General features: G+C 40.9%; 1 protein-coding gene across 1 annotated transcript in view; it reads right to left on the bottom strand.

Annotated features, from left to right (window-relative positions):
• Positions 1 to 12,051, bottom strand: part of DCC (DCC netrin 1 receptor) — a 570,508-nt gene that overhangs the window by 166,828 nt on the left and 391,629 nt on the right. The window contains exon 8 of the mRNA XM_010583034.1: positions 6,783 to 6,939. Coding sequence (XP_010581336.1) covers positions 6,783 to 6,939 — 157 coding nt within the window. The remainder of the gene's footprint in view (positions 1 to 6,782; positions 6,940 to 12,051) is intronic.

Genomic DNA, 12,051 nt, shown 5'->3' with positions numbered 1-12,051 from the left:
GCTGTCAGACTCTGAAAGCAGCGGTACAACCGGGGGGCCAGATGGCCGGTAACATCTGAACTGAACAGCTACGATATTTCCATAAACCCTTTAAGAAGCAGGAGCCCACAGAAGAGAGAAAAAAATATATACCCAGCGACTTCCTACCTGCAGGATGACAGCACTGTCAGCAACTGTCTCTCATTGTATACGTCTTTTTTGTTAACAGCAAAGATGCAATAAGACCACCTTTCAATACCAAAATAGCAGCAAAGAAGCAAGAGAAGAAAAAGGAGATGAAGCGATAGAAGAAAACTCCAGTCAGATATCTGTTTTAATAGTTCTCTGCCACAGTGGTACCGGTGGTGACACATGTATGCAAGTCTGGAAAGGTGGAATGGTTTGTGGCATTCTTTCAGTAAGTCTTTCCCCATTATTTAGTAAGAAAGAAGAAAAAAAAAACCCAAACCCATACACATATCTGGTGCCCTCAGCACTCACGTTGCCATTGAGTGACTTCCTGAGCCGAACCAAATCTGCATTTTAGACTACAGGGGCTGAACCAGCACAACTCTCTCATCCTGCGTAGTTTGGGACGTAGGTGTGAAGTGCTATGATGAGGAGTGCAGTCCTGACACAGCCCATTCTGTACCTGATGCTGAGGTTGCAGAGCAACAGAAAAAATCCAACCCCACCACAGAGGCACGAGGAGACCCAGGACTGTTGTTCCTCTTCTCAGATCTGCATTTGCTGCATCACATCCCAGCCTGGGCCATTTGGAAACATCCAAGCAAGTGCTTCGATTAGACTAACGCACTCACCCTCAAATGCAATCTCCGCCGCTTCGGTGTTCACCTTCCGTTGGATTTCAGTGGTGATACTAAAGCCCAGGACACTTCTCTGTGCAAACCAGGAGCTGTATAACCACCCAAGTACATCAGGAACCAGGATAGAAGTATCTGGTTATTCTCCTGGCATAGGTTTCTGGAATTTCAGCACCCAGATGATCACAGACACCCAAACGGGTCTGTCTCCCTCAAACTGTCAAAGCTCTGACTCCATGGGTTTTGGTTTCTGTGGCAATGTAATTGAGCCATGAGAAAAAATTATCCCGTTTGTTTAAATGGGCCACCTGCCACGGGCAGTGACGTCTTCTATGACGCCTTAAACCCTCCAGCTAGCAAGGAGAAAAAACTCCCTGAGAATACAACAGCACTACCCTTGACTTTGTAAAACAGATGTCTAAACCAGGTCCGATAGATTCTGTAAAACACGTGGCTGTCGTCCTCCCTTGAGCTCCAGCGACCTGCCCCGCCGGCACACACTCAGGCTGAAGGTAGGCGAGATGAGTGGCACCCACGTACGAAAGTCCATCGTGTGCTCCTGCTTACCAGCGAGGGGTTAACGCGTTAGAGATGCTACAGCAATGCAGGAATCATCTCAAAAGCACCAAACATCCTTGAATCAGGCACCTTTACATTTGGGGTTTTCTTTTTCAGACCCATCTAGGCCATAAATTACAGTCTAAAAATAAAAGACCTTGACTAAAGTCATCCACTTTCTTGTAAAATGGAGGCTTCGACATGTAATTTCCAGTGACTGAAGATCATGTTACATTACGGTATCAGCATGTAAAAAAAGATAATTACAGTTCCCATATATCTCTTAGGTGTGTAACAAATGCTTTTATAATGTTTCAAACACCTAATTAGTTACTTCAAGTAAGACAAGTCATGTTAATGCTCCTTGCTGTGAAATGAATACTATTAATTTTAAAATGGACGGACTTTTATTACCTTGAGTTCTTTTTTTATCTCCCATTATCATTCTCCCACAAAATAACATAAAGTCCTTGATTATAATAAGCAAACCTCAAAACTAATGTAAATAGATCATCTGGGAATGATATTTCAGAACTTCAGCTGAATTCTGAAGATAGACTTTAATCAAATATAAGTTTTTGTATTCAATTAAGTGGTCCCTTGATTCATTTCTTCAGCCGGCAACATGCAGGAAGCTAAACTGGGAGATCTATTAGCTTGTTGTGACTATCTATGCATTTATTAATTTGTTACTGAAAACAAGTTCTAGCGCATGTTCAACTAAAAATAAAACTGGTCCCAATCTTGCAAAAGAGTCCTTCGTCAAAGGGTTTTAAGTTCAGCTGTAATACTGCTGATTTCCAGGGTCATTTTCTTCCCTTTTTTTTTTTTTCTTTTAAGATCAGAGCATTTAATTTCATTTATTGGGAAAAATGGTTGCTAACAGTCAGTTAAAAAAGAAGGATAACTACAAATCAGGACCCACTATTTAAGCCAACCTGACATTTCAAAGGTTGCAATCAAAAACTGAACAGTATTTTGGGGCTTTGCATCTCATCTAAAATGCTAAACAGAAATATATTACCCTACAAATATTTCTCATTATTTATAAATAAATATAGTGATTTTTTTTATTGTAAATTACATTTTAAATATAGTGACACAAATTCTCACCAGGAAGGCAGAATTCATTTAAAACTATGCACAGGTAATTAAATATGTCTTGAGATTACATTTGAGGAGTTATTTTTTGGTTTAGAGGTAGATGAGAAACAAATCAGTGAAAATAAACAATGTCTCTTTCTTTGTGGTGACTAATATGCTACCGCATAAATATCAAATGCCTGCGTGAATCAATGCTCGCTCATTGAGAAGCAAACCAGCAGAGACAGAGGAAAAGAGGGAACAAACACAGTGAGGCTGAGAGCAAACCCGAATATCAAAATCAGATCAAAATTTGAACCTGCCTGTGGATTGAGATATCGAATCCGGCCCATTTTGCAAATGCTCAGAACAAAAAATTGCTACTTTGAATCAGTTTGCAATTAAACGTGACCAACATCCAGATACAAATGCTGTTGGTTCGGAAGGGGTTTAAAGATGGAAATGGATCCAATGCTTCCCACCTGAAGACCACCTCTAGCTAAAAAAAAACCCAATTAATTAAAATTAAAGCTTCAACAGCACATGGATGTGAGAGATGCCGGAGCATTAGCAGTAGATCTCGCAGCACCCAAGGACAGCCCCGTTCCTGAGAGCTCACCATCTGGGCAGCAACCCAGCAGTAAAATGGGAAAGAAATCAAAAAGGCAGAGATTTACCCGCTACATTGGTAAACTCTGCATTTTTAATCTTTCAGATGACCTTTTACTTGCATATAAAATAGGGGTTTTTTTTCAGTGAGCTTATAACATCAAATGAAACCTAAATGAGCTCCCTTCTCTTCTGGGACACTTCTCCTGCGAGGCAGGATGGATTTTTATGGTCTTTGTGAGCATGTACATGTCTATACCTTGAAGAGTGATATCCACTGAAATGCATGCATTATGTTCTACTGTTATATTCCACTATATTTTAACAGAAAATAAGCACAATCAAATGTACGCTACAAGTTATGTGTCTACTAACAGATCCTATACACAAAATCCTCTATTTCTGCTTGTTTTTTCGTCAACAGTCCGCTCTTATCAGCAAACGTTATAGAATATCTCACTTTTAAACCTGAACTTTTACCTCAACCAGAAACTTCCCTAGCTGCAGGTGTACTGGTTGGCTGTTTATTTATTTCCTAATAGATTTAAGGTTTGTTTTATCCTTTTCTGAGAAACATGCCTTTTAACTTTAAGTGCTCTTTCCAATCATCCTTATCAGCAAGCAAACCCATTTGATCCCACGCAGGATGCCCAGCTGAGCATGAAGATTAAAGAGCATCCCATCAGAAGGGCTCTGGTGATTACGCTACGGCAATAAGTGCAATCACTTCCAAAAGGGGTTTCTTTGAAAGGGCTGAGCTGAAAAACCCTTATAAGAGAGATCAAAACAGGGGAGGCTGTTTTTCCGGATGGTCCCTGAAATGGCCGGGCGCCCTGTGTGTCGTGTTGGCTGCGGTGATGCTGCCAGATGTCACGCAAATCCTCCCCGCTCTCGAACCCGGGAAGATCGCCTTACTCCAGACTTACAGTAATTTCTCTGACAATTCCTTTGCATCCCTGAGGTTAATGTCAAATCCAATACTTATTTTCGTAAACAGAAAAATAGCTCTTTAGTAAAAAAAAAAGTGCAAACAATAAACAACTCAAAAATTCCATGGAAGCTTTTTCCTTTAAGGAAAAATACATCAATTCTATCTCACAGTTTGTCTGAAAGTTTGCAATGCTACAGGTGCATATTCAAAAGTTGTAAACTGGAGGTGGTATTTTGAGTCTCTTGCTGGCAGGAACATAATAGAATATTTATTTTGTCTATTTATTTGTTTAGTTATTTTAACACAGAGCCCACAGCCTTCTGCAGAAGACTCTTTAACAAGGCGTGCATCTAGCTGGGAATGGGACTAAGGCACCCTTCTGGGACTCAGGACTTTGAGCAGCAACATGGAAATTCTGGAAGAAAAATTATTTTGAAGTATAAAGGAATCTGGGGTGAGCTCTCTTCACATCTTTTTTAATCTCAGAAACACCATTGTTTAAAGGCCTTATATAAGAATATTAGTATTTTCACTTCACTGCTGAACTAAAAGGCTGAGTTAGAATACGACTCAGTCCAGTTGCGTGTGGCAGCTCTGACGTTTTTAAGACAGTTAAAATAAATGAGATGCGATTACAACAGTGCCCTCCGGCATTGCCCCGACATGGGCGCTTCATGCCCATCCACAAATCTCAGTGCGCTTTATAAACAAAAGGAGATGAGAATCCCCACACACAGATGCACAGCACAGGACCCTGCTCCGTTATTACTGGTGGCGATGGCTGCAGACAAATGCTAGGACCCAGATGTGCAAAAATATTTGATCCAGTCGTGTGAATCCCGATTTGGTACCCAAACAGGGAGCGACAAGGGAGCCGCTGAGCATCTTCACTTCCCACTGAACTCCTTCATCGCTCTTTTTGCATCAGTTACTTTTCTAAGGCCAATTAATCCCCTCCCCAAGTGCCTTACAACCTTCAGTATAACCCTTCCTGATGCCCCAGTGAGGCGTCGTTCTCATTTCGTACACACTAGTCACAACTGGAGACTCGATCTGATGCAGGATGGAGATCGGAGCCCTGACCCTCTGTCTCACCCTGCTCCTGTCTCTCCCTCTCTGCTCCCAGTCAGGCTCAGAGGGATTTGTGGAAGGTGAGATGCCCGTGTCCGACCTGTGACCCAAACCCAGCAAGCCTGGCTCCCACCCCATGTTTTTGCCACAAACTCGCCCCCCTGCCTACGTGCGGTTTATCCCACAAGTGACACCCTGCTGCAGAAGATGCTTGCCTGCAGCACCGGCCTCAGAAATGCCAACTTGAATTTAAGAGCTTTCTTTTAGAGAGAGAGAGTGCGTTTCACACTTTCATCCCAAGTGCTTTGGGTGTTGTGTCCTTTCAGGCTGCTCAGCCGGACCAGATGGATACACGTCTCTATTTAGGAGCGTCTGCCTCTTGCAGCAGGTACTGCTGCTGGAGCTATCAATGTCTACAAGCATTGAAACAAATTAAAAATCAAACCCTTATATATAGAATCATAGAGTCCTTTAGGTTGGAAAGGACCTTTAAGATCATCAAGTCCAACCATTAACCTAACACTGCCAAGTCCATCACTAAACTATGTCCCTAAGCGCCACGTCTATATGTCTTTTAAACCCCTCCAGGGATGGTGACTCCACCACTTCCCTGGGCAGCCTGTTCCAGTGCTTTGACAACCTTTTCGGTGAAGAAATGGCCATATAGCTATAAAAGAAAGCTGGACCTTGTTGGAGATTAAGATGAGAAGCTTGCGAATGTCCAGCTGGGGCAGGAAATTTTGCCTGCAAGACTGAGCCCCTTCAGATGAAGGATAAGCCCACACTGCGGCAGCGGGGAGCTCACTTTGATAACTGTGGGGTCCCACTTCTTTAGCTCTCATGAATCCAATACAGGTCTGCTCATTTTTCAATTAAATATAGGTTCTTATTCAAGTCCCCTCAGAAGCTGAGCTGCCATCAACACCCACACAAGTACTAGTCACCAGCCGGCAGCTGAAGTGTATCGTAAGTGCAGCAAAATACAGGACAGGATACTTCAAGTGAGTTCTTCATAACGATGTACAGGAAAAGAAAAACACAAGATTTTTCTCAGGCATAAAATCATTTATGAAGTTAGGAAAATAAAACAAACCCCAGGTAAATGTGCAGTACTTTTCAAGTGTGAAATGAACATACACAATGAGGAATCATGCGAATGCCAATCTATAGTGCCATTATCACAGAAGAGCTCTCTGCTCTGCAGGTCTAACCCATGAGGCTAGAACGGCCCAGGCTGGTCCATTTATTTGCAATCACGTAAAATCTTCGCAACCCACTCCCTGGCTGTTTTCAAGGTCTTAAACCGTTTGCACTGCTCTAAAAGCAGTCCTTCTCTCTGGCTGATTAGGGCTCAATAAATTCACCTCTCCCAGCGATGCAAAGAACACTTGAGCCTGTGTCTTCAGAGGAAGATGAAAGGTAAAATATGGAGCTAACAATACTTTATGTTAGACGGTCAAGTAATAGCTGGAGGAGGTAAGATCCATAGACATCACTGTCAACACAAACAGCCCTTCGTGCCAAGACAACGAGCGCTGTTATATAAATGTTGATATGTCATCTATAAAACTATACGGCAACGAAAGGCATTTCTAGCTTCATGCTTCTTTAACCACGGGGAGAAGAACACAAGGTTGAGAACCATTTGCAAGATACTCGTGAAGACCTCAGGCCCTCGTAGGGCCATCCCCCCATCCAGAGGAGACCCATGGTCCGTTGACACCTACCTGTTGACACCATCCCTGGAGAAGAAGACCGTGTACGTCTGGACGCTGCCTCTGGCTTCTGCGGGTGGGCGCCAGCTGAGACGGACAAATCGGCTGGAGACCAAAACAGGGACCACATCTCGGGGGGCAGAGGGGAGGACACTGGAACTTGGGACAGCTGGAGGGGAAGGAGAGGAGTCAGTCAGAGAGGCCGGTGGCACGGGGGTATCGGGGCGGGCGGGAGGTGCCGTGGTGGTCATGGCTGAGGTGTTAGGGAACAAAGGGCCAAGGTGGCATGGAATAAGCGTGAATAAAATGACAGGGGATGAGAGAGAGAGAGAAAAAAACTAACAGTAAAATCGCACCTTGAAATACACCATCCTGAACCATCATCTAAAGCGAACAGCAACACACAAAACTCAAGTAGGCTACTTCCATGGGATAACTGGAAATTATTTCTTGCACGAGCGATCAGTACGACACGTTCCTTTGTTCGCTCCTATTTCACTGGTTTTGCCTCTTGTGCCCCAAGCAGCAGAAGTATTTCACCTCATAAGCCAGCAGTAACTGACCACTCAAAGCCTGAAGCCTACGAACTGATGGGTTTGGGAAGAGCAGAAACTAAGTAGGGTGCTTCGGCACACGACTTACTAGATAATTGCATCGAAGTGGGATAAAACAAAAAAAGACAGTGAAACTTGATATTAACACCGTTCCCCATGGAAAAGTGTTCAGACTATGTGCAGAACCAAGAAATGCCTAAACTGCAGATTCAAGCAGTAAAATTCATTTTAGAACAGTACTTATTTATAGAGTTTAAGGGTTTGGTTGTTGCCCACCAAATCTATGTGAAAGCTGGCCTGCCAACATAAATTAATTTTTTTAAAAATTTTTTTTTTATTTAACAGTATTTTAAATGATAAGCTGCCTCCTGATTTAGCACATGCACCTTATGGAGGACCCACAGTCACCTAACTTTCTCCGAGAGCAAACATGATGTATAAGGTCCAATTTCATGAGCCATACTGGCCCTGAAAAGCAGGTTTTCACCATTGGTATTGAACCAAAAAGCAATTTATTTTTCTTCATTCTTGCCAATCTTTTTTGGTCAGTCCCTATGCATGTATTGTGAACTATATTAGTAGCATTAATTTACCGTGAGAGCATTAACAGTGTTGTATTATCTAAACAGCTTATGAAGAACAGCTTCATGTAAAAAGCATGACGCTCACTGAATACTAGCTTAGCGTTTTCTGATATTATCCCTAAATTATTATTAAAAGCCATTAATATTGCTATTATTAATAACAAACATTATTACCTCTTATTGTGATCAATCCAAAACCAGAGGGAATTAGGGAATTTCCCAGTGGCACTTCCAGAGTAATGATGTGTTGAAAGAAAATAATAAGCCACAGTCTCAGCTCTTTTGGCTGCAAAGTTGTGATCCATTATTTGCACTGAGATTGTGTTTAGCGTCCTTAGTCATGGGCCACTGATCTAAATAATGTGCAAACACAAGGCTAAAGTATAATTCTGTGTACATTTATATTACGACGACGTGACTATTTTGCTTCGTGGTCAGAGCAAGCAGATTTGGGTTTCTGGTCTATCCTATATGTTGACTCATGTATTATAAGCGTAAGTGCATTGTCGTCTTCTAAAGAGGGCTGCGGTAGGTAAACACCTCTAGAGAAGTACCAAAGGCAAGATTGGAAAAAAAACCCAAAAAAACCAGAGCACACAGACAAACCTGTGAGGCTTTTCCAGTTGAGTTCTGGTACTTAAAACACAGCAATTCAGAGACATCCCCATTATTAACTACTTTGGCACCTGAGGGGCTATAGAAACTCTGAGTTTTCCCCCGAAACACCCTGGTCCATGGTTCCTCCACCAAATATCCATCCTCCTGGTAGAGCACGGCAGTCTGGCACCTCTCTTCCATCAAAACCCATTTAGTATTCAGAAACTTGCGCTATGATCAGCCCCGAGTCCAGACATGTACATTTAGGTGACTATGTGTACGTGACTACATATATATGGGTGTCTAATCTCCCCCCATAGAAAATGAGGACATCTACCCAACACAGTTGATGGAGCCCATAGAGCTACTCAAACTACCAAACAGCGTCTACCTTTAAACATGCTGAATAAGTATCTAAAATCTGGAGGCGAATCCGTACCCTTCGTGACCCCATGCCTGTGGATGCGGCGGCGGCTGACCCGTTCGGTGTCAACTTAGTGAAATAACAGCGAAAAAATGAGGCGAAAAGCAGCAAGATTGGGACTGAAGCTCCAGTCCACTAAGCATGTATTTTACTCTGGCTTTCAGTAAACTGTGTAGAGCTATCACTGACAAAAGCAATTTCACTTTTATTGTTGCTAGCAGTGAATAGCAAACATATACAGTAGAATAGTACAATACGGCGAGACATATAACCTGAAATTATCTCAGCAAGTAATGTCTGAAATCCTTCAATCTTTCATATGACTACACAAGATCAATCCACCATTGGTTAAACCATCTTCATCAGAGTCTGACAGGCTCCGATTTTAGCCTGATGTGGTTTATATTAACTCCTCATGGAGTGCATCTTTCTCTGCTCTTGTGGCAGTGTGAATAATCATCTAGCTCTGTACAAAGCAAGCATAAAACTGGATTGATTCATTTTCCGTAAGTGTAAATGACTATACAATCAACAGAGAAGATCTGAATACAGGCCTGATAGGAACTGATCTTCATGTTTCCATTTCGGAAGCCAAATGGAGCACCTCAAATTCAGAACCAACCCCCCTGTTATTTTTAATCCAGAATCAGCTGTGATTTGGGGGACGTTATTATTATTTTGCCAGTAGGACCTGTCTTTGCACTCCTAAAGCAAATGTTCTTCAAAAATGCAGAAATATGTTTGGTGTAGATGTCCAGGACCTGCTTGTTTACAGCCGTTATTGGTAAAATACAGAGCAGTTACAAAACATGCACAACTTAGGGGTTTTAAAACAACTAAAAGCATAACATCGTGCATGACATCCCCTTTCACCACTGCTTCCCACATACAGCAGTCATATTCCTATTATTTTTAATTAGAAACAGCCCACAAGACCTAGTTCACAGAGACAGGGGGTTTTTTTAATACTTGTCATACGTTGGTTTGGGTTTTGGTTTTTTTAACATATATGTGCATGTCTACAGGCAGGTGGGGAGAGGAGATCCTGGCAGCAGCAGCTGTCTACCCTTTCAATGGTGTTTGTAGAGACCAGCAAAAGCTTATGTGGGATATACAAGAAGAGATGATGAATGAATGAAAAAAAACCCAACAACCTTGTAATTATATCCCACAAGGGATTTGGTATCAAGAAGATATAACATTATTATTGCTAAGCAGAGGTGGCAATAGATGGCATGGGTTTATTCATGAGCCTCTCCTGGTAAAAGACATGGGTACAAATGCTCTAAATCTGAGTTATAAAACATCTCATGTTCTCACTTGAGTGCTCACAGGGACTATATATATATACATACACACACACCCTGCTCCAGAGACTATAGATAGATAGATATATACACACACCCCCCACTCCAGACCTCAGCACAGTTTTTGTACCTCTGTACAAAAAAAAATATTCATTTGCTTTTTAAAAAAAAAAAAAAGAAAAAGAAAAAAACCCAAAACATACTTACCAAGTTGACAGAAAAGGGAAAGAAGTTTAAGGAAAAAAGTTGTAAGTTTAAGGTGAAGAATAAGTTGAGAAGTTACTGTGCATACAGAAAATGTTGCTCTTGGATGTCAGTAATATTGATATAAACGCTATCCTGGTAATCTGCATTGAGGCACAAGTTCTGAACTGAGAAAGTTGAGTGTGACTTTTCTGCTACTGAGAAAGATGAGTTTGACTTTTCTGCTACTGAGAAAGATGCGTTTGACTTTTCTGCTTTTAAAGCAATTAATATTTGCACGTTTTTAGTCATCGTGTTTAATTCACGTAGAAAATTTAAGCCTGTTATACACATAACATGTTGCCACACGCTTAAATTAAAAATTACACAGGGGGATAAATTAATACAGAAAGAGATTGGGCTATATATAGGATCTATCTATATATCAAAGAAAGTGTTGATTTTCATGATGCTATCCATTTAGCGTTGTTTTTTTTAAAATTATAACCTTACCTAAGCGAAGACTATTCAAGCAACTGCTACTGTTTTACACTTAGAGTCTGTTAAAATAAGAACGTCTACTATAGGCTATCTACACTTTTAAAATACTGTAAATTAGAGCTTGCTGATAAGATTTGAAACTTGATACTTTTTCAGCAAAAATGAAAAAAAACTATCACACTTGCAATCTTCAACCTCCTGCTGCAAATCACACTTTCCCTACATATCCCACATACCCTGATGCCAAAATGACATTTCAAGACATCAAATGAAAATTTTCAGCCAAGACGCTACCTTAAAATATTTTTTATGCCTTCTAACAACTATTTCAATTCCTTAATTTGAATTTTTTTGAATATAGAGATGAAGTTTTTATCTGTTTTCATTTTAAAAGACTTTTGAAAATTTCACTGAATGTATTTAAACATAAAAGGAACATTCAGGCTTTAAGTTAAACATTTCATTTCAGAAAAAAAAGATGTTTTATTCAAGTTAAAATATAAACCTTTTGGATTAATTCAAGTCTCTTCCCCACTCCCCCCCGCCATATTTTCCTTGGCTTTAGCACTTTAAATCAGTTATTCGTACAGCATGAATTTCAAGTATGACATAAGAACATGAATCTGTTCTCATCTCCAAATCCTCAGTGTTAAAAGGAAAAGCAATTTACATGGAATTTTAATTCCAGAAATAACATCAAATACGTGCTTATTGTCTGGTGTTGCTCAGTACGGCCATAGCCTGGTCAATCCAGTCTTTTGTTACACTTCTGCATTCAGAGAATTTAGTCTTTTTTAAAATTTTTTTTAATTCACAACCTTTTTGACCCATCTTACACCTTCCGTAGAGCAAACTGCGAAAGTTATAAGTGAGAAAAAAAGCTCGCCGCAGGAGTATCTGTAACTCAAGAGATGCTGCACATGTAACACCTAGCACCTGAAAAAGCGAGGCACTCTTCCAGTAAAATACCCTTAAATAGGAAGATCTATAATAGATACCAATTTTGGAGGATTCGTCATTTTTTAGAACACAGACCCTTTTGAAAGAATCGTTCCCATTTCATTTTACAGAATGCCCTTTTATTTTAACAGGGCTATGCCATTAACTGGCAGAACTGCAGGCAGCTCAAGA

The sequence above is a fragment of the Haliaeetus leucocephalus genome, unplaced genomic scaffold (assembly GCF_000737465.1).
Source record: "Haliaeetus leucocephalus isolate CR32 unplaced genomic scaffold, Haliaeetus_leucocephalus-4.0 Scaffold866, whole genome shotgun sequence".
In the NCBI taxonomy this organism is placed as follows: Eukaryota; Metazoa; Chordata; class Aves; order Accipitriformes; family Accipitridae; genus Haliaeetus; species Haliaeetus leucocephalus.
Note: the sequence above shows the minus strand (reverse complement) of the source record. Positions and strands in the feature narration are given on the sequence as shown.